Source organism: Benincasa hispida, chromosome 2 (assembly GCF_009727055.1).
Source record: "Benincasa hispida cultivar B227 chromosome 2, ASM972705v1, whole genome shotgun sequence".
In the NCBI taxonomy this organism is placed as follows: Eukaryota; Viridiplantae; Streptophyta; class Magnoliopsida; order Cucurbitales; family Cucurbitaceae; genus Benincasa; species Benincasa hispida.
In genome coordinates, this window is record NC_052350.1 from 59,889,144 (window position 1) to 59,909,453 (window position 20,310).

Sequence of the window (20,310 nt, forward strand, 5' to 3'; positions counted from 1 at the left end):
CACTTAGTTAATTCCTTTAATTATATGCTTAAGTAGGAAAATTGAAATCCGATCTTCACACATATCTAATAAAATAAGAAGTATTTTATTAATGTTTAGACTATATTAATTCAATCCAATAAACTAAGATCTAAGGTTATTTTATGAAACTTAAATATGTATGTGGAAACATACAGGTGGATCATGTTTAAGTGATAACCCAAATGGTCTATAGTAGATGGATAAGGTTAGGTACCTTATCCTGATGACACTACAAATACGGCCCACTTTGTAGATGTTATAATTGTTGTAAAGTGCTACAAATGATCAGATTTTGATCGTTCATATAGAGACATGTGAGCGGTGATATTCTATACAAAGAGTTTGTATAAGACCGAACCACGAAATGAATAGTCTCTTTATATAACACCGTTTCTAGAGGTGACTTACATTTCACTAAGATGACCATAGGTGACTTGATCTTAATCCTGAGTGAGTTGTGAACTCCTGTTTATGAAGGCAATCCTTTGATTTGCATGGGTGGGAGTGACCTTGTTAGTCAACTCAATAAGCCTACCATTTTGGGGATCTGTCCGAGTAGGGAGTTTGGAATACAACTACACGAGATAGAATTCACTCCTTCCCGTTCTTAGGGAAAGTAGATAGATTGCTCTCTTAATAGCTGATTCCAGGTCTTGAACATTGAGGCCTCAACCTCTCACTAGCCCGAAAGGTGTTAGTTTATAGGTATATTACAAACTGTTTGTTCATTAGAGGAATCAGTGATACTTAATGAGTTAGAGGTAACTATAGGGGTAAAACGGTAATTTGATCTAACTATAGTTATGGCGATTTGTGAAGGGTTTACTCGATGTTGATTGGTTATATCTGTGGACATAGAAATATATCTACAGTGCGAATAGTATATCTATCTGTCTTTAGTGGAGTGAACAATAGTTAATGAAGATTGATTAATTTAATTAAAGAGTTTAATTAATTAATCTCATATCATTGGAGCTTCTAATCTGTAGGTTCATAAGGTCCCCTTGTTAGGTTAATGGTTTGAATTGTTGAAGTCAATTGATGGAATAACATATTAATGAGATTAATATGATATGGTTAATTATAGATGTGATCTATAATTAAGATAGAAATATTTGAATAAGATTCAAATATTAAATTCTTATCAATTAGATTCATGAGGAATTAATTAATTAATTTTGAGAGGTGGAGACAAATAAATATGTGATGTTTATTTATTTATTAATTAACTATATATATTAACCTGTATTTAATATATATGGTTATTTAATTGGTATGTTAATTAATTAAATAAATATTATTTAATTAATTGAGTTTAAAGGTAAATTGGGAAAGAAGGATAGACCCTTCTTCATATAAATATCTATGGCTAATTTAGGGATGAAATTTCATTGTGAAAAACCCTAGCCTCCAATCTAGGTTTCCTCTCAACCATTCTCTATTATTCTTCCTCCTTTAAGGTGATAAAGATCACTCTTCTACCCTTGGATTCCAAGAGAATAACAAGGTTGCTGGTGTCCCTTGTTCGTTGAAGAAACATCCCTGAGAAGACAGAAATGAAAACGTGAAGAGTTTAGGATTCGACAAAAGTTCGTTGCTTTATCCCTTTATTTCTTCTTTTAAAGCATTTTTCCTGTAAAGTTTATCCATTATTATTTCTGATTTCTTTGCTGTTTTTGTTTCCTTAAAAATTGAAAAACAAAATGCAAGATAATCTTACGTTTCTGCGAGACTTCGATTTCCTTCGATACGACAACCAAAATGAATCGAATCAAACGCATGACTCTTAAGAATAAACTTAAATAAACGTATAAACTAAACAACAATGGATGCCCTGTACCGGAACAACCAAACTGAAATTGACTGCAAATATATATATATGAACTGTCAGACGTGAAAGGCATCTGTCGGATACTCTAACCATGCAGACGATGACACATCCAAAATATAATTGTCATAACATCTTCCATAACTTAAGGGACTTATATCATATTGGTTAATGCATAAAATAAATTTTGGAAAACCAATCTACACAATAAATGATAAGTATTAGTGGAATAAAAAAAAAATTAAAAAATAGGATATTTACTAAAAACGTATGACCTATACTTAGTAAGAGAGGAATATCTTTTTCAAAGGATACTTACAACCAACTTATGATAAGTATTAGTGTATTGTAGGGTTAAATATGTCAAAAAAAAATCCGAATATCTAATTTTGGAATATTATGAGTTTTTATGACGTTTATAGAATAATGTTCGTAAAGTATGACAATTCTATAAAAAAAAAAAAAAAAAATTGAAACCATAGGAATCTATCAAATACATCATATAGAGAATTTAGGTATCTATTATAAACATTTCAGTTAAAGTTTATAAACCACATATATGGATACAAATTTAGAAGCATGTACATGGACTAAACTTTTAATCTTATATGAGATTATGCTTTTAACATAAAATTTTAATCATATATGAAACTTTTAATCTGATATAAAATTATGCTCTTAACGTAAAATTTTGATCCATAGCTATGTAGCAAACAGTCCTATGAGATTCAAATGAAAATTTGGCTATGGCATCATGGACAATCCTTGGTTCCAACCAACTCTTGTTCCTCCATGTCAATATTTACTTTTATTTATAAAAAGTAAAAATAAACAAATAAATATTGATACAACTCAATATTTACTTGGAGCAATCCATGTCCAAAGTTGGATTGAAGCATGCCTTTAAACAACATACCATTTAAATGGAACTAAAAATAATAATAATTAATCATTCTTTCAAGAATACTTTGGATTTTATCTTCAATCATGCATGAAGCAAATTAATAATAAAAAGATAAAACAAACTAATAATAATAAAAAAAAAATGATGCTTTTAGAGTAATTGGTATTCCAGCTGCCCATCAAGTAAGACTAATCAGAAAGAGAAGTCAAATCAAACAAACGTCATCTTTTATATTGGAGAGACTACACATAAACGATAAATTATTTTAAATGATAAAATTATTGAAAATAGTTATAAGTAATAATAAAATTATTTTGTATCTATCATAACACAAATAGTAGTCTATCACGATTTATCACAGATAGACAGTAAAATTTTACTATATTTGTAAATATTTTGGTTTGTTTTCCTATATTTGAAAAGAGTCCTAAACAAACATCATCTTTAAAATTGGAGGGATTATATATATATAATTAAGTTCATAAAATTTGAATTTCCAGCCATTCTTCATTTAGGTCTCGTTTGGTAACCATTTGGTCTTTTATTTTTGTTTTTGAAATTTAAGCTTATTTCATTCATAATGATTTGCATATTTTAGTTTAAGAAGTAGATAACAAATGAAAAAATTTGAAAGTAGAAATAATATCCATAGATTTAATTTTTAAAAAAAAAACAAAGAACAATCAACCGGACCTTTAACTTTTGAATTTAAAGTTAACACTTTAGACTTCTAATTTTCTTTATCCTATTAATGTGACTGAGATATTGATCAAATTGATATATAATTAAATTAATAGACGATGATTTGGTTCCTGCACACAAAAGTAAAAGGTTAGGTAGAATGATGATGGAGCAAAATTTCAATAAAATTTTAGTACAATTCCTAACAAATACATAAAAGTTTCTTAAACAGTAAGAATCACTTTGTGGCCTACAAATTTTGTCCTTACAAAAAAGAATCTATGTTAAAATATTATTTTAATTCAGTATTTTAATATTTATTCAATTTTAGTCAATGCTATAATTAATGAAATATTAAATCTAATTCCTCAAAATTAATTTTTACTAAATATTTTATAACATTCTTAATGAAAAAAATATATAATACGGGAATATAATGAAAATGTTAAAAATTAAATTTAAAATTTATTAAAAGTATAAAAATTAAAATGGTGGATTTTCAAAAATAGAAAAATTAAGGAAACTATTTACATAAAATAGTAAAATTTTTAATATTTACATAAAATAGCAAAATTTTTAATATTCTTTAATAGAGACTGATAGAAGTTTATTAATGTCTATCAGTAATAGAAATTGATAAAAATGTATTACTAATAGACGTAGAGTATTTTATTTTATTTTTTATAATTTCTGTAAATAGTTTGACATTTTTTTTATTTATCAATTTTTTTAACTTAAATTAAAAACTTAAAAGTATAGGAAGTAAAATTGGACAAATTTTAAAATATTTTAACCAAAAATCTATTTATCCATTCGGGATGAATACAGAATAAATAAGAATGGAAAGGAAGAATCCTATTTTTTTTAGAGAAAAAGGATATTTATATCATAAATAAATGAATAAATTAAGAAAGAAAAAGGCCATTTTTATTCAATGAATGTTTAGAATATTGGCATCCAGCTCCCTAAACAACTTTATTATTGTCATTATATAAGAGAAAAGTCATCGAACAATATTTTATCATACTGAAGCCGATGGGGTATGAATTTTTTTTTTCAATATTTAAATTTTGATGACAAGTTAACGATGTCGATGAATGATTACGACTGCGAAATGTTATCCAAAAAATGGGTGTGATTTAAAAAAATGTTTCACAAAATTATAAAATAATAATAATAATAATAATCTGAGTAATAATTTTGGTTTTGGCGTTTCGATGCGAACTTTCCAACTCCCACCATCTCCACGTTCTCTACTATGCTCTATTTAATCCTTTTTTTTTTTTCTTTTTCTTTTTCTTTTTTAATTTTCTCTGATAATCTGATCGTCTTTTACTAGGTAAAGAATAGATAAGACTGGTGGTTGAGTTTTTGCCTTCTTCTCCAATCTTTACAGGTAAACATGTCTAAATTCCCTTTTCCTTCTCAGGATTTTTCCTTTTTCTGCTCTTTTTTATGAACCCATTTTCTTTAATTTCCATTTCTGTTCCAAGTTTGGTAGATTTTTAAATTTAATTGTTGTTTTTTTTTTTTAATCATTTTGAGGGTTCTGATTCTGTTCCATTTTAACTTAGCATCTCGATCGGGAATTAATTCCTCTTTTTCCTTCATAGTTCATGAATCTGCTGGATGGTTTGGTTTTGTGTCTTCAACTTTAACACGGATCATTACTTTTATTCTATTGTCATGTAATTTTATGAACTGGGTTTTTTTCTTTTTTCTTTTTCCTTCTCGATTTGTTTGATTTCTGAGGTATTCAAGTGGAGATTTCTGCTGCTACTCTGTGAATTGTGATGTGATTTTCGTTTCTTTTTTCCATGTGTTTTTCTTTGAGCTGTGGATACAGCCTGTGAAGTGAGGACTGGATATGCTGTTTTGAGTAACTGATTTTGTTGGTTTCAGAAATTTGTTGTTAACAGTACAATATTAATGAGCTAATGTTGTGAAATTTGTATTCTATTTGGCATTAGCTTTGTTGTACCAATCCTTGTCTAAGAGAAAATGGTGGATTATACAGTGAGATTTTGGTGTTAGGAAGCATGAAGTCTAAAGAAGAGGATTGTTTCTGCTGAGAATTTTACTTTCAGTTGCAACAAGTTAACCACTTGTGTTAATATCTTGCAGACTGTAGGAGACAATTCTCTCTTTGGAATTTTTTCTGTAGTAGTACTGTTACTAAGAACAGATCTTTGGTAAATGGGGTCGGAAGGGCCTCCATCGGTTACGATTCATGTAACAGGGTTTAAGAAGTTCCATGGAGTTTCTGATAATCCAACTGAGACAATAGTGAACAATCTCAAGAAGTATATGGAGAAGAATGGTTTGCCAGAAGGTCTAACTCTTGGGAGTTGCAGCATTCTTGAAACTGCGGGGCAGGGAGCTCTTGATTTGCTACGTAAGACGTTGAAATCTGCTGTAGAGGGGAAGGGTTCTGAACCTACCAATTCCAGAAGAATTATCTGGGTCAGTTATTTCTGCCCCTAGCTCAGACCTTTCTTATATAAGGCTTATTTCCTGTTTTGCTCATCTCTGAAGTTGCCTTCCTTTTTATCTATCTACTCTTGTTTTATGTTCCAACTACGAGATATGATCTGCTGGTCATTAGTTCTTTTCTTATTAGTATCTTCAACCGGACAATCAAAGCTACAACACAAGTTACTCGGAGGATACATTACTCCCTTTTGTTATTGTTTAACTTTCCTGTGTTTTCTTAGAAAGCTTCTGATCTTCAGCTGAGAACCTCCCAAGTTTAATGTTGTCTAAAGCATCAAAACAAATTTGCCTAAATCAATTATAATTTCAGTGTCTCTACAATCATAAGTCAATGGCGAAGAAAAGACAGCCACTTAACTATTGATTGATAAAGCCTAATTTAGTATTGGGGGCTCTGTTGCACATCTTGATTCACTTTTCTTATGAAGTCTGGTTAGGTATTTTCTACTGGAGTACTATTATAAGGCTCAAAAACCATGGTAATGTTTCAGTGAGTTGAGAAGACAAACAGAAACATGCACACGACACAAGGAAAATACTAACAGAGGGAAAAATAGTTGGTTTTGTATAATATCATATACATGGAATCGGTGTCGTCTTAAACAATATAAATATGTGTATCATAAATTCGGAATCAACTCACGTGTAAATACAGACTGTTAAACCCTAAAGCAGAACTTATGCAAGTTTGTGCCTTGCATCATGTTAATGCTATTTCTTCATTACTGTTCTACATGATGACTTAGAAATTGTTGCTGTTCATCCTTCAGCTTCACTTGGGAGTTAATAGTGGCGCTTCAAGATTTGCTATCGAACACCAAGCCTTTAACGAAGCCACCTTTCGTTGTCCTGATGAAATGGGATGGAAGCCCCAGGTAGATAATTTGCTTAAATATGTATTTATCTCCTAGTCTCCATGGAGTTTAGTTCGCGTGAGCATCTATATTCCTGGGAGTTTGATCATTTGTTGTTACTTTCATCTGCTGCAGAAAGTACCAATTGTACCAGAGGACGGTGAAATATCACGTATGCGACAGGTGAAATGAAGTTTTTTCTTTCAAATACTTATTGAACGCATTGATTAATTTTTTTGAGTTCACTATGTTAGGGTGGAGATTCAAACCTTTAACCTTTTATTTGTTTTTCGACAGTCATTTGACACTTGAGCTAAAATGTTAGATCTTTTATTTTATTTAAAATAAATCAACTGACACTTTAAATGATATATTTGAGACAATTAATAAAGATCAATATATAAGTATAAACACTACTGATTTGGAGTTTCTTTCTGATAAAATGTCTAAGTCATTTAGAATAATATTTGTTTATTTGAGAAATATGTAATTTATATTTCATACCATTTTCCTCCTCGTCTTTAAGATGCAAATATCATATGCTAGCATACATTTGTGAAAAATAGTGAAATGTATGACAAAATTTAAATGTAATTCATCTTTTTTTTTTTAATAGAAAGAACTGCTTTCATTGAGAAAAAATGAAAGATTAATTCATCTCATTGTATCCCTGATGTGTGTTGTCTGTCATTCTTCTTAAGTTGGTACAACATCAAAACGTTTTAACATATTGAATCTTTTCAGGGCAGGTCGCAAACCTTATAGTAAAACTTTTGTTGCTTATACACATGGAGATGGCAATCTTTAATTTGCAGAAGTTATAGTACCCTTTTTTTGGTTCTTAATACCATCATTGATGGCCTTAAATTTTTTTTTTATTACAAATCATGTTCTCTACCTGATTTCTTACCCAACTCTGCCCTGCAGACCTCTCTTCCAGTGGAGGAAATAACCAAGACACTGGCAAAGAAGGGTTACGAAGTGATGACTTCAGACGATGCTGGTCGCTTTGTGTGCAATTATGTCTACTACCATTCCCTTCGCCATGCAGAAGAGAACGGCATCAAATCACTATTTGTTCATGTTCCTCTCTTCTTAACTATAGATGAAGAGACCCAGATGCAATTTATTGCTTCCTTGTTAGAGGTACTTGCATCTTCAAGTTATTAGGCTACTAATGTGTATAGGAGGATGTATTGGGGTGATGGTTGTTTGTCAAGATGCTTGAATAAAAGAAATAATAATATCCTTTAAGGGCTAATGTATGTATTTCGAAAAACATGCATTCAAATGTTCTTCATACTTATCTTTAGATGGTTTCGGCTACTTGTCGACATAAATAACATTTGGAGCCTACCATGCCTGGTTTATATGAATGAAAAGTTCAGTTTGCTAGTGAAAAAAAGGTCTCAGAATCAGGTGTTTGCTTAATTTCTTCATCTACTCTCGTCATATTATTGCATGTCATTTGATCATGATGATCTCAACAAGTTTAGAGCACCATCAACTCGACATATCATGACATTACAATTTGAGCTATAAGATATGCAACTAAATACTCAACATTAACAGAAGATGGATCTTTATGACACTTATGAGTCGTATATCATACCGAAAGGAAAACAAGGAAAAGCACATTTGTTTGGCCTTTGATGACACCAAATTTGTACAAATTGTTGCATAAGTAGAGTAGGACAGAAAAAAGAGAGCCCAGGAGTCTTGTACCAATAACTGATATTGATGGATTATCCCCAGTCTACAAAAGGAAGAGGTGGGTATCCACCCTCTGGAGGAGGCATCAGTGATGGAGGTAAATTGCCCCAGGATGTTCTTCCCATACTATCGCTAACTAAACTACCTGAAAGTAAAGATTATTTTTCACCTATGTTTTAAAAAATTAAGTCAAATTTTGAAACTAAAAAAAATAGCTTTCAAATACTTGATTTTGTTTTTGGAATTTGCCTAAGAATTTAACTATTGTACTTAATAAAGATGTAAATTATTGTAAAAAAATGTGGATGAAATAGGTTTAGTTTCCAAAAACAAAGATAAAAAGCCAACAATATGTAGAAGTCAGGATGATTTAAAGGTTCGTTCATAAACATTTATGGGTGCTGTCCATAACTCAGAATGATTTGCAGATTCATAACAAGCACTACGTAAAGGTTCAAGTTCTGTTCAAAATCGATTAATGAAAGAGGAATGGAGATGGGAATTGCTCGATTGTTCCTATGAATGGGGGAAATGCATTGCTGTTGGTAATAATAAATAAACAAATAAAGTGTGAAACGGAACACATAAAGCTGTCAAATTAAGCAGCAAGGAAAAGGAGTTCGGTTCAAGTTCTACCTGTGAAAGAGCTGCCGTCTGCGAATTGATTCACCGGAAAATTTGGGGGTTGATTATTTTCCGGGAAACCTGTGAATTTGATTTAAAATCAGACAGGAAATGGATGGGAAAAAAAAAATAAATAAATAAATTTCGGCGTACCTGCAATGGGGTGGGAAGTGGAGTTGTGCGTATTATTATTGTTGTAGTTGTTGTTGGGGTGAAAATATTTACAAGAATCACCGTATTGGCAAAACCCCTTTCAAATGAAAGTGAAGAAAGTATATAAAAATAGGTTAAAAGAAAATGGAAGCGATGCGATGGGAAGGGAAGAAGAATTACCGTAGTGAGGAAGCGATTACAGAAGCCTGGTCGGAAGGCATGAAAGAGAGGTTGATTGGGGTCTGCAAGGAAGAGAAGAATGAAGAATTGAATTGGGAAAAGGGGAGAAAGCAAGCAGAGATGGAGAGACCTTTGAAAGAGTCGAACCAGAGAGCTTTGGCCTTCTGATGAGAAAGGCTTTGAAGATGGCGTTTTCGAGCGAAAGGAGTGTCTTGGAATTGCTTCTCGCAGTAATCGCAATAATATTTTCCCAGTGGCATCTTCTTCTTCGATTCTTCGGTTCTTCGGTTCTTCGATTCTTCGATTCTTCGATTCTTCTTCGTTCCAATGGTTTCTTCTTTCTTGAGCTTTTCTGTTTCTAATCACTTTCTCCTTCAATCTTTTGTTATCTCTTTTGTTTTTAAAAATCATGTTTATTTTTTCCCACAATTTTGTAGTTTTTTTTTAAATATTTTCTTTTTAGACATTTTAATTCTTAGTTAATACTTTACATTCAAGTTTCAAATTTAATTAATTCTTAATTAATTAATTGATTATTAATAATAATAATAATAATTTTTTTGAAAACTATTCTTTTTTATAGTTTTAAATCTTTGACATTGATTTTTTGCTCCAATTTAGTGTTCCAACCACAGTTAGCCACGAAAGATTAAATTTCTCACGTCATTACAATGAAGCTCCAATTATGAATTAATGTCCCTAAATTGAAATTTTGGAGACAATTAATGTCCCTTTGATCACAGTGATGAACCAATGATGATATTTTGACCGATAATTAGCGTACAATGTTAAATTGGGTTGACTACAAAATTATAAAAATAGCGGAACAAATTTATATAATAAAAAATACTAATTAGTAAATAACAAAATTGTTCTAAAACAACAAAATTAAGTACAAACGAGAATGCAAAGAAACACTACTCCAAAAACAACACGGATACCACAAAGATTCGGTATCTAGACATTCTAGAAGCAAAAATTAAAAATCACTCAATATGGTCTTTAACGTTTCCAGTTGCCTATAGAAAGCATGTATGCGAGAGAAGATGATGACCAGGCGGTGGGGTTTATTAGAAACTTATGGATGTCTATAACGATAGACTTCCTCCAAAGTGAGAAAGAGCAAAGTTGATTGTACCAATGAAGTTGTTGAAGGAATTGCAACTTCAGGATGATGTGAATATCGGAAATATGATTGCGTTTGACATCAAACCTGTTGTAGGGAGTTTTATCGTCTTCATTCCATATGACCATTTTGTTTATAGGATTTAGAAAACTAACTTTAAACATGTGTGCAAGCAGAAAAAGTCGGAGACCTGGCGTTGGTGGTCATCAAAAGCTAGCCAGTAGCCAAGACAATGGATTCAAAAAATGGTTGTTGAACCAACGATTGCAGACATAAAATTGAGAAAGAGAAAAATAGATTTTGGGGGGGGGGGGGGGGGGGGGGGGGGGCAGCTAAGTGAAGAAGATGAAGAAAGAGTTTTTTGTTATCTTATTTTAATATATAACATTAATGATGATGATGATGTTATTATTAATAATAATAAAATGAACAATATATAAATATATATATACACGCACAAGTTTCAAGCATTTAAAATTTAATTCACATTTATATATTTCTTTTTAAATACAACAAGTTATTTTTACGTGTTTCTATATGAAAAATTGAAACATAAAAAATATGAAGAAAAAAAGATCAAATTAATGTGATAAAAGTATGTATAAAATAATGAAAAAAATATTTAGATACAATTGAATTTGTAGCAAATATTTAAACAAATCGAAAGTTAGTTGGATAAAATAAAATTTGATAATAAAAGATAAATTCAAATATAAAATGGAGAGAAAAACCAGAAATTTTTTGTTTATTGTGATTAATTCAATAAGAAGTTAGATAAAATCTATTTTGATAATAAAATATAAATTCAAATATAATTCGGAAGAGAAAAATTAGGAAGGAAGTTCATTTATTTAGAATTACACTGTATTCATGATTTCGTTTTCATTTAAGCTTCAACATATTTATAACTTCATCAACCATAAAACCTACCAAAGAAGTCTAACTCATTGTAGAGGCATAGCAAAATTAGCAAGATTGCAAAAGTGAATACTTATTTCTTTGTCAAAAAGATGAATTAATGGTATAATAATATAATAAGATGATAATGAATAAAAGATGATTAAAAAAATACAAAAAATGATCAAATTTAAATGAAATATATAGTTGGTTAGATGATATTATGTATAAAATATTAAGTACAATCTTAAACAATTAGGAAGAATGGTTATTTTGAGGAACGCAGTTATGTTTAGTGAAACAAATAAATCAATTAGAGGAAAAGTGGAGAACTAAGGCATCAGCAATTACTCTCTATACAGAATCCCATCATTGTTATGATTCTACACTTACATGTATTTATAGGTTCATCAATAATAAAAACATGGAACTAGACAAGGGTAAAACAGGGATTTGAAAATTTGTGACTATGTGCATGTCATGAGTTGCCATAAATCTTATTATTTGCCGATTTTGCCATTTTTAAAAACCAAACCCTAAAATCTGTCATATGCTCTAATTCTCCTCAACTTAATTCAAGTCCTAAAAAGTTGGGTCAAGCCCAATTGTTGTCTAAGCCCAAATACAAATGATGAGCCCAAAAGACAACTAGACCCAAACCCACGTAAGGCCTTTCAAAACTCTATAAATCGAGGTCTTACCTTCATTTTGAGTGAGGAGATTGATGATGAGAAAAATGGAAGCCTCTACTGAAGCTATGGAGATTTGAAGATTATAATTCACCATGTGAGTATAAATATTGAAGAAACTAAAGCAAACTTAAAGTCAAAATCAACTTTAAACTCTCCTAATGATCAAAGATTGAATACTTGAAAGACTGAAGTTTCCTTAAGTTCCTAAAGACTCCAAAACTAAAGCTTTAAGAAGACTTGAAAAACTAAAACTTCCTTTAGAGAAAGAATCAAAAGGACTACGCATTAGAGACTGTAATCACTACACTAAACATATTGAAATTAATACAAATTCAAAGTTCATTCACCAAATTAAATTTCTCAAAAAAATCTTGTCGAACAAATTTGCACGTCTTGAGACATCTTTATCTTTTATTTATTTCTCTCATATAAGATAAATCTCCTTAAAGAAATGATGACATCTAAACACAACACTTCAACTTCAACGACTTCAAATGATGCTTATAGGGATGTCAATTACTCATGAACACTCGAAGAAAATTTAATAGTTTAAAAAGGACACAAATGATAGAACCAACTAGGTGTAGAGTTTTCACCAAGGAGAATCCATTATTCAACAAATCCACTTCTACTTCCAACAATCAAATAAGAATGTGTCTGACTCTAATATATTATCAATCATAATAACTGACGTGGGTACAAGTGAAGAAAGGATGGTTGAACTGGAAAAGAAGGTTAGCATGTTGGTGAAAGCGACCAAATATAGAGATTATAAAATCATCTCTTTAAAGAACCATACTAAAAGTCCTAATGTTGACGTATCAAATCAAACATCTGTTATAAAAAAGAAGACCATCCTGCAAAAAAAAACCAACCACAACATTCAACTTAAATTGATTGATTGTTTGTCAAGCAACTTCAGAACATGATCTCAAACTTCATTAAAGCTCAAATATGGTAGACGTACTCAAAATCATCTATTGTATTTTAAGGTATATACTAAAAAGATTTATATAATCTAAGAATGCCAAGTGGCTACCAACACTCAAGTTTCAACAATTTCATGGGAAGGATAATACCAAATAACATGTTGCTAGCTTCATCATGACGTGTGAAAATGCTAGTATTAGAAGAGATCTACTAGCTAAGTTTTTCATCTAAAGATTGAAAGGTAATACTTTTGACTGGTATATTAATCCCTATCTTAGAACTATCGAGTGTTCAAAGCAACTCGAAAGGGAGTTTTTCAACGTAGTATAGACGTATCTTCAAAGAATAATCAGGTATATGAAGGAAATCGGACATGAGGATTTCTATGAGCAGTGGAAGGATCGTTCCAAATTTCAATCGTATATGAACATTAACAATTAAAGTACACAAACGGAAACAACAGGCTATGCATAAAACCAAAATTACAGCATGCTTTTCTACACGATCAAGGGAAAAAATTAACATACCTTTGAAGACAGATCTTCAACATCCTTGATCACAAACGCTCGAATAGACACTAAGACTGCAACCCAAATGCTCGAACAATATGACCGCTACATTGCACAATTAACACGACCATGAACACAACGAACACAGCGAATGGCCTCCACAGAACCTTGACTAATGTCGAGTCGAGTATGACACCACCATAATGGCTACCTTGGTATTCTCGGTGTGAGAATCCAGAAGTGTGGCTCTATGTGGACTTGGTTAGAGGAAGAGACCAGAGGAGAACAATCATGTAAACGATTGAGCAAGTGGGAGATGTCAAAGTCTATCATATAGACGATGCCCAATCGTTTAACAAAAGCTATGCGATCGTTTAGCAAAAGCTATGCGATCATTTAGCTCATTGGCTAGCCGAGTGTCTATCGTATTGAAACACTCCACGATTGTCTAGTCTCTCCAAGCTGTCATTTAGCAAATCTTATTTACTTGATAACTTTTCCGTGAGTAATTTTCGAGAATGGAAATTTCAAAACAACATCATTAAAATTAGGGAAAAAATTTTCCTTTTTATCTTACAGTTACCATGAAACCACCGATAATCTCTCACTCAATTGATTATTAGAGAAAAAGAGATAATTATCCAATAATTAATATTATTATAAATATAAATGATAACTAACTTACCATACTATATTTATAACCTATAGTTTTGATATTTCATCTCATGAAACATATAAACCATAGCTCTTTTTCTATTTCATGGTCCTTAATGTAAATCTCATTTGTTGGGTTTTATGTCCTAAAAACTCGCAGTTTGTAAAATGATAAACATTTTCTATAATCAATATACTTGTTATTGATCTCATAAATTGTATGAAAGTCTAAATCCAATAAACTAAGACCCATGACTATTGTATCAGTACTTGAACTTTATGTGGAGACAAAACCGCGCAGCGTATTCTTCAAAATTCGGAAAACTAAAAACGATTTACTAAACCGATCGGTAACTTATTCTAGTAAAACCATTCGATGCGGCCTACTCTGTAGATGTTACAAAGAGTTGTAAAGTGATACATACGATGTGATCCTAATTCGTACATGTTATGACATGAGAAGTGGGGGCGTCCTATGCAATGAGTTTGTATAAGATCAGGACCAAGAAATAAGTCACTCTTACTTTATAACGTTGTTTACTGTTTAAGATTGACTATTTCACCTAGATGACCTAGGTAACTCGATCTTAATCCTAAGCTAACTATGAACTCCTGTTTATTTGGGATTGCCCTTAGATTGCATAGTTGAGGGTTGGCTCAACAGCGTCGGCTCAATAAGATCCCATTTCAGGGGTAAGATCTGATAGATAGCTGGGACATAAGGTGAAAGACGGAGTTCACGCCTACCGATTTAGGGATAGGAGAAATGTTGTTCTCTCAAGTACTGAATCCAGGTCTTAAACAAGGACCTCAACCTCTCACTGGGTTGATAGAGTTTGGTTTTGGTGATTGGATCACAAACTAGTTGTTCATTAGAGGATCAGTAGGGACTTGAGGAATAAGACGTAATCTCGAGGATAAACAGATATTTGACCCAACCGTTATTACTGAACAACCTGTGAAGGGTCGACTTGCTGATTATGGTTAAATCATGTGGATATAATATATATACAGTGAGGGGAGTGCAACTATGGGCTTTAGTGGAATAACCCATTAGTTAACGAATAGGGATTAATTTGGTCTCATGAGTTTAGCCAATTAATCTCGGATCGTTGGAGCCCATGATCTATAGGTCCACGAGGTCCCCCTACTAGCTCGTAACGGACTAGCTCTAGAATAGCGTGAAAAGTTAATTTGAAACGTTCAAATTAGAATTAAGGAAATTAGTAATTATATGAGATATAATTATGTTTAATTTTAGAATTAAACGAGATAGGAGAATTTATATATTTAAATATGATTTAAATATATAAAGATGGATATGTGTTGAAATTAATTTAATATTTGATATTAAATTAATTAAGTTTTCTTTAATAATTAATTTATGAAATTAATTAAATTTTTTATTTTTTAAAATCAAAAAAGATTTTATAAAATCAAATTTTGATTTTTAAATAAAATTGGAAAATTAGAAAATCAAAACACAAAATGGAAAAATAAGTTTTTCCAATCCATCATTTAACTAGCTCACACATATAGCAATATATTTTCCTTGTCTTCTCCAAGCATGAGCTGCAACTCATGTAGCTCTTCTCTTTGCATGTTGATATGCAATATAATGGGAAGATTGGAGTGAAAATCGGGCATGCAATCTACAGAATTTTGAGAGAAAAATCGGTTTGAAGAATGATTCTTCAACAAAGTTGTTGCAGTGAGTTTTTCTCCTTCATCCTTTGATTCAAACTTGTTTTGAGTCCCACAACTCAATCTAGAGCACCAAGAGAATAGTGGGAAAGATCTTGAGGTGGTCTACAATAAGATATGGAGAAAATTGCAGCTGGAGAAGGAGATTTGAAGAAGTTTTACAAGAGGTATGTCTTGAAACTCATTTTTCCTACAGAAGCATGCTTTATATTTTGCTAAAATTAGTGAATTTGAATGCTTAGATGATCCTAGTTCTTCCATGTTGTTGATACATTCCTACAATTGGTATCAGAGTATTAAATAAGCATTCAATTCGGTTTAATTTTGGTTTGGTGGGTGTTTTATATGAGAAATATGAAATTGATGCACTGATATGGTTTTTTTAGTTTTGGCTGTTTAATTCTCTTTAATTTCTCATTTAAATTTGTAATTGACTCTTGCTTGATGAGCTTTAATGTGTTCCTAAGAGTCTGTAATTTATTTGTAGTCATTAGAGTTGAAATTAAGCTGTAAATCGAAGAAACAAGCGAAGGGGCCGAGTTGCAGTTCCAGAAAACCAGCCTCTGTTCTTGTCTTCGCTGAGGTTCCAGTTGCTAAACAATCGTCTAGCTCTAGACGTTGCACAATGTAAAGAAAAGCTAGACGATCGTATAGCAATGGGCGCTGGTCGTTGTGATGTTAAACGCTAGACGATCGTGTACCTGCGGGAGTTAAACGATGCGTTCAATTTGCTATACGATAGCATTAAACGATCGTTTAGCTTTAGCGTGGGAACTAAACGATATGTTGAATTTACTATACGATGGTATTATGCGATCGTTTAGCAACGATGCGTGCTAAGCGATGCGATGAAGTGCTACCCGATAGCGTTGAGCGATCGTTTAGATGCGGAGCTAAGCGATCGTGTAGACATAGTGCTAAGTGATGCGTTGAAGTTTCTATGCGATAGAACTAAACAAATTGTTTACCTATGATGCTGAACGACGCGGTGATGTTCTAACGATGGAGCTAAGCGATCGTTTAGCTATGGTAGATACTCAAATGATGATGTGCAGTGCTTGACGATGGTGTTAAGCGATCGTTTGGTTCTATACGATAGAACTAAGCGATAGCTATATGATAACTAAGTGATGCGATGAAGAGCTATACGATAGCCCTAAGCGATCGCTTACCACGATTTTTTATCTTTAATCCGGAGCTAAACGATGCATTGAGTTGCTATACGATAGCACTACGCGATCGTTTACCTCTATGCGGCAGCTAAGCGATGCGTCGAGTTGCTATGCTACGGGATCGCATACCTTTGCCGGTAGCTGAGCGATGCGTTGAATGCTATGCTATGTCATTAGACGATCATTTACCTTTTCACGGGCTAAACGATCAAGCATTTATTAAACGATCTGGCAAAATGCTAGACGATGGTCTTCATTACTAAACGATGAGACTTAGTGAGATGTTGAACATGTACAAGGGCTACCGGTTCGACCGGTTCTCTTGTGGTCTAGTTCGATTCAGCTTCGAATGGTTCTTGGCTGGTTCGATTCAGATGGTTTGGGTCCGGTTCAAGCTACTTGAGTTCGTTTTGGAGCGGTTCGAGCGGTCCGAGAGCGGTTTGGAAGCTATTTTGTAATAGTTAGGTATCTGTTTACTTGTTTTTTTGCCAAAACTGAAACCATATTAGTCTGTGTTTAATTATTTATGCATTTGATGTATGTTATAATTAAATAAATCTTGTATGTGCATATAGTATGCCATTTAGATTTAAAATCACACCATAGGAAGTATGTTACATGCATTGAAAGTATATTATAATTGTTATAATATATAGTATGCATGTTAGGATTTCTTATATNTGTTTTGTAATAATTAGGTTTTGTTTGCTTGTTTTTGCCAAAACTAAAACCATATCAGTCTGTGTTTAATTATTTATGCATATGATGTATGTTATAATTAAATAAGTCTTGTATGTGCATACAGTATGCCATTTAGATTTAAAATCCCACCATAGAAAGCATGTAACATGCTTGAAAGTATGTTATAATTGTTATAATATATAGTATGCATGTTAAGGTTTTTCGTATTTAATATAAATGTTATATTAAATTTTGAATGCCTCATGTATGTTGTGGATGTTTAGCATGTCTAAAGTTTTATAAGTTGTTATAAAATTGGGTTAGACATTTAAAATCCATAAACAACAGTTGTATGCTCACGTAGGTTGACCACATGTTTTAATTGTTAAAACTTATAAAACTAAGGTTACAAACTCAACTGGTATATAATTCTGTCTAAGGCTGGGGGTTCTTAAGTCGACGGTTTACGGAACACCTTCTACTGGGGATTATGGCCGAATTATTGAGTGTTGGTAACCAATTTTATGAGCATACGTGAGTGATGTGAGGTAATAAAATGATTTATCACCTAGACATCGTAGGTTAAAATCCAATTTTAAGAGTTATACTTGGATAAACCACATAGACTTAGGGTTTATTAGCCAGAAAGAACCTAAGTATAAATATACCTAATTAGAACACTTCAGTGGCAGTTTAATAACTTCTATATGATAGAGTTATTAGAAAACTTCAGTGGGAGATTAATAACATATATGATACATTATTTTTAGCTCTCACGTCTCTAAGAGTTCACAATCTATATTTAAGCGGTACTTCGTGTCACCCTGGGAGTGACCTCCCTTCGGAAAGTATTTTTTAGCTTAAATCTAGATTACAGTGAATAAAAGGAAGTTGTTCAAATATAAGTCTATTATACGATAAATAGATTTTAACTACCACGCCTCCACATAGTTTACACCATGAGATTCATATGATGCTTCGTGTCACCCTGGGAGTGACCTCCCTTCGAAGAGTGTTTTGTGTGAGTCAATATCAAGGTAAACGGAGGAAGTAGTTCATAGTAAGTGGGTGAAAGATATGTGTCAAAATATCCTACGATCTCCTCCATTAGTCTGAACGTGAGATTCCTATGTTGCGCCTGCTGGTTAGCTTTAAGCGGCCCTTTGCTAGTGTTTAGTGACGGCTATCCCCACGGAGGGTTGTAATATAGGATTCGGAACAACCCAGGCTTCAGTAAAATGAATAGGGTCTTATAGTTCCGTCTTGGATGTTGTCTTCTATTTTGGAGGCAAATTCATACCGTCCTATAGAATCTGAAAATGGTGGGTCACACTTACAAGAATTACTAAGTTGTTAGTAAAGATCTTGGCCGAAAACGATAACCAAACTACTATAGGAATAAGAGTTATTTTGAAGACAATAGGAATAGAGTTATTCCGGGGATAGTGTTTGGTCAAAATTGTTTGTTTTAGTGAAGGAGTATCTGACTGCCCTACGGTAGTACATATTCTAAGTCATTAAAATATCGTTGCAAATAAATAATGGTTATGGGTACATTATTACTTTTTGCTAAAATTTGACTTTGGATTTAGTTACAATTTTCTAATTAGAATTTGTTTGAATTTTATTAGCATGTCGAATTCTAGAATACTCGCTTCCGATGTACATAACAATAAAATCAAATCAACAAACAAATTACTAGCGGTTGATTATACCAAAAGTGTTTTAACTGAGGATTGTCCTTTATCTCCCAACTCATCTGAAATTATGAATTATATAGATGAGAATGTTCAATTCGAACAACAAGATAAATATAATGTACTTATTATCGAAGCACGTTTAGTGGAAAACGATAAAATCTGAATAATTGATTCAGGTGCCGCTAATCATGTATGTACTATCTCACATGAAAAAAGTTCCTGGAGACAGTTGACAGAAGGTGAAACAATCTTTAAGGTAGGGACTGGGGAGATTGTTTCAGCCAAAGTAGTGGGAGATATGAAGTTATTTATAGGAGATAAGTACATTATTTGAAAAATGTATATTATATTCCTTCTATAAAAAGGAATCTAATATCTGTCTCCTGTTTGCTAGAACAAAATTATAAAGTTTATTTCGAAAATGGTGAAGTATTCATCAAAATGGGTAATAAACAAATTTTCTCTGCAAAATTAGAAAATAACTTGTACATGTTAAAACCAACTGAGGTTAAAGCTGTTTTGAACATAGAGATATTTTAAACTGTTGGGACTCATAAAAAAATAAAATAAAATAAAATAAAATAAAAAAGGAAGATTTCTCTAAATGCCTATCTTTGGCACTTGAGACTGGGTAACACAAATCTCAATAGGATTGAGAGATTGGTTAAGAACAGTCTTTTAAACAAGTTGGAAGACAGTTCCTTACCACCATGTGAGTCTTGTCTTGAGGGTAAAATGACAAAAAGATCTTTTTCTGGAAAAGGTCTTAGAGCCAAAGAACCCCTAGAGTTGAT

At 32.1% G+C, this 20,310-nt stretch overlaps 2 protein-coding genes across 4 annotated transcripts; one reads left to right on the top strand and one right to left on the bottom strand.

The window, feature by feature from the left end:
- Positions 1-4,620: 4,620 nt before the first annotated feature.
- LOC120071219 (pyrrolidone-carboxylate peptidase 1) lies at positions 4,621-8,157 on the top strand. Of its 3 annotated transcripts, XM_039023349.1 has the most exons (6): positions 4,621-4,682; positions 4,774-4,830; positions 5,559-5,897; positions 6,698-6,802; positions 6,917-6,964; positions 7,709-8,157. In XM_039023349.1, exons 3-6 carry the CDS (start codon positions 5,631-5,633, stop codon positions 7,949-7,951), a joined length of 663 nt encoding a protein of 220 aa, XP_038879277.1. In that variant the 5' UTR covers positions 4,621-4,682; positions 4,774-4,830; positions 5,559-5,630; the 3' UTR covers positions 7,952-8,157. The 3 variants fall into 3 exon arrangements, with proteins under 3 accessions (XP_038879277.1, XP_038879276.1, XP_038879278.1); XM_039023348.1 differs by having other exon boundaries at positions 4,641-4,830; XM_039023350.1 differs by lacking the exons at positions 4,621-4,682; positions 4,774-4,830 and having other exon boundaries at positions 4,859-5,897.
- A 143-nt stretch (positions 8,158-8,300) lies between these two features.
- Positions 8,301-9,833, bottom strand: LOC120071220 (zinc finger CCCH domain-containing protein 3). The gene is made up of 5 exons (XM_039023351.1): positions 9,582-9,833; positions 9,452-9,513; positions 9,272-9,368; positions 9,131-9,199; positions 8,301-8,639 (listed from the first exon to the last, which is right to left on the bottom strand). Exons 1-5 carry the CDS (start codon positions 9,709-9,711, stop codon positions 8,527-8,529), a joined length of 471 nt encoding a protein of 156 aa, XP_038879279.1. The 5' UTR covers positions 9,712-9,833; the 3' UTR covers positions 8,301-8,526.
- Between the last annotated feature and the right edge of the window lie 10,477 nt (positions 9,834-20,310).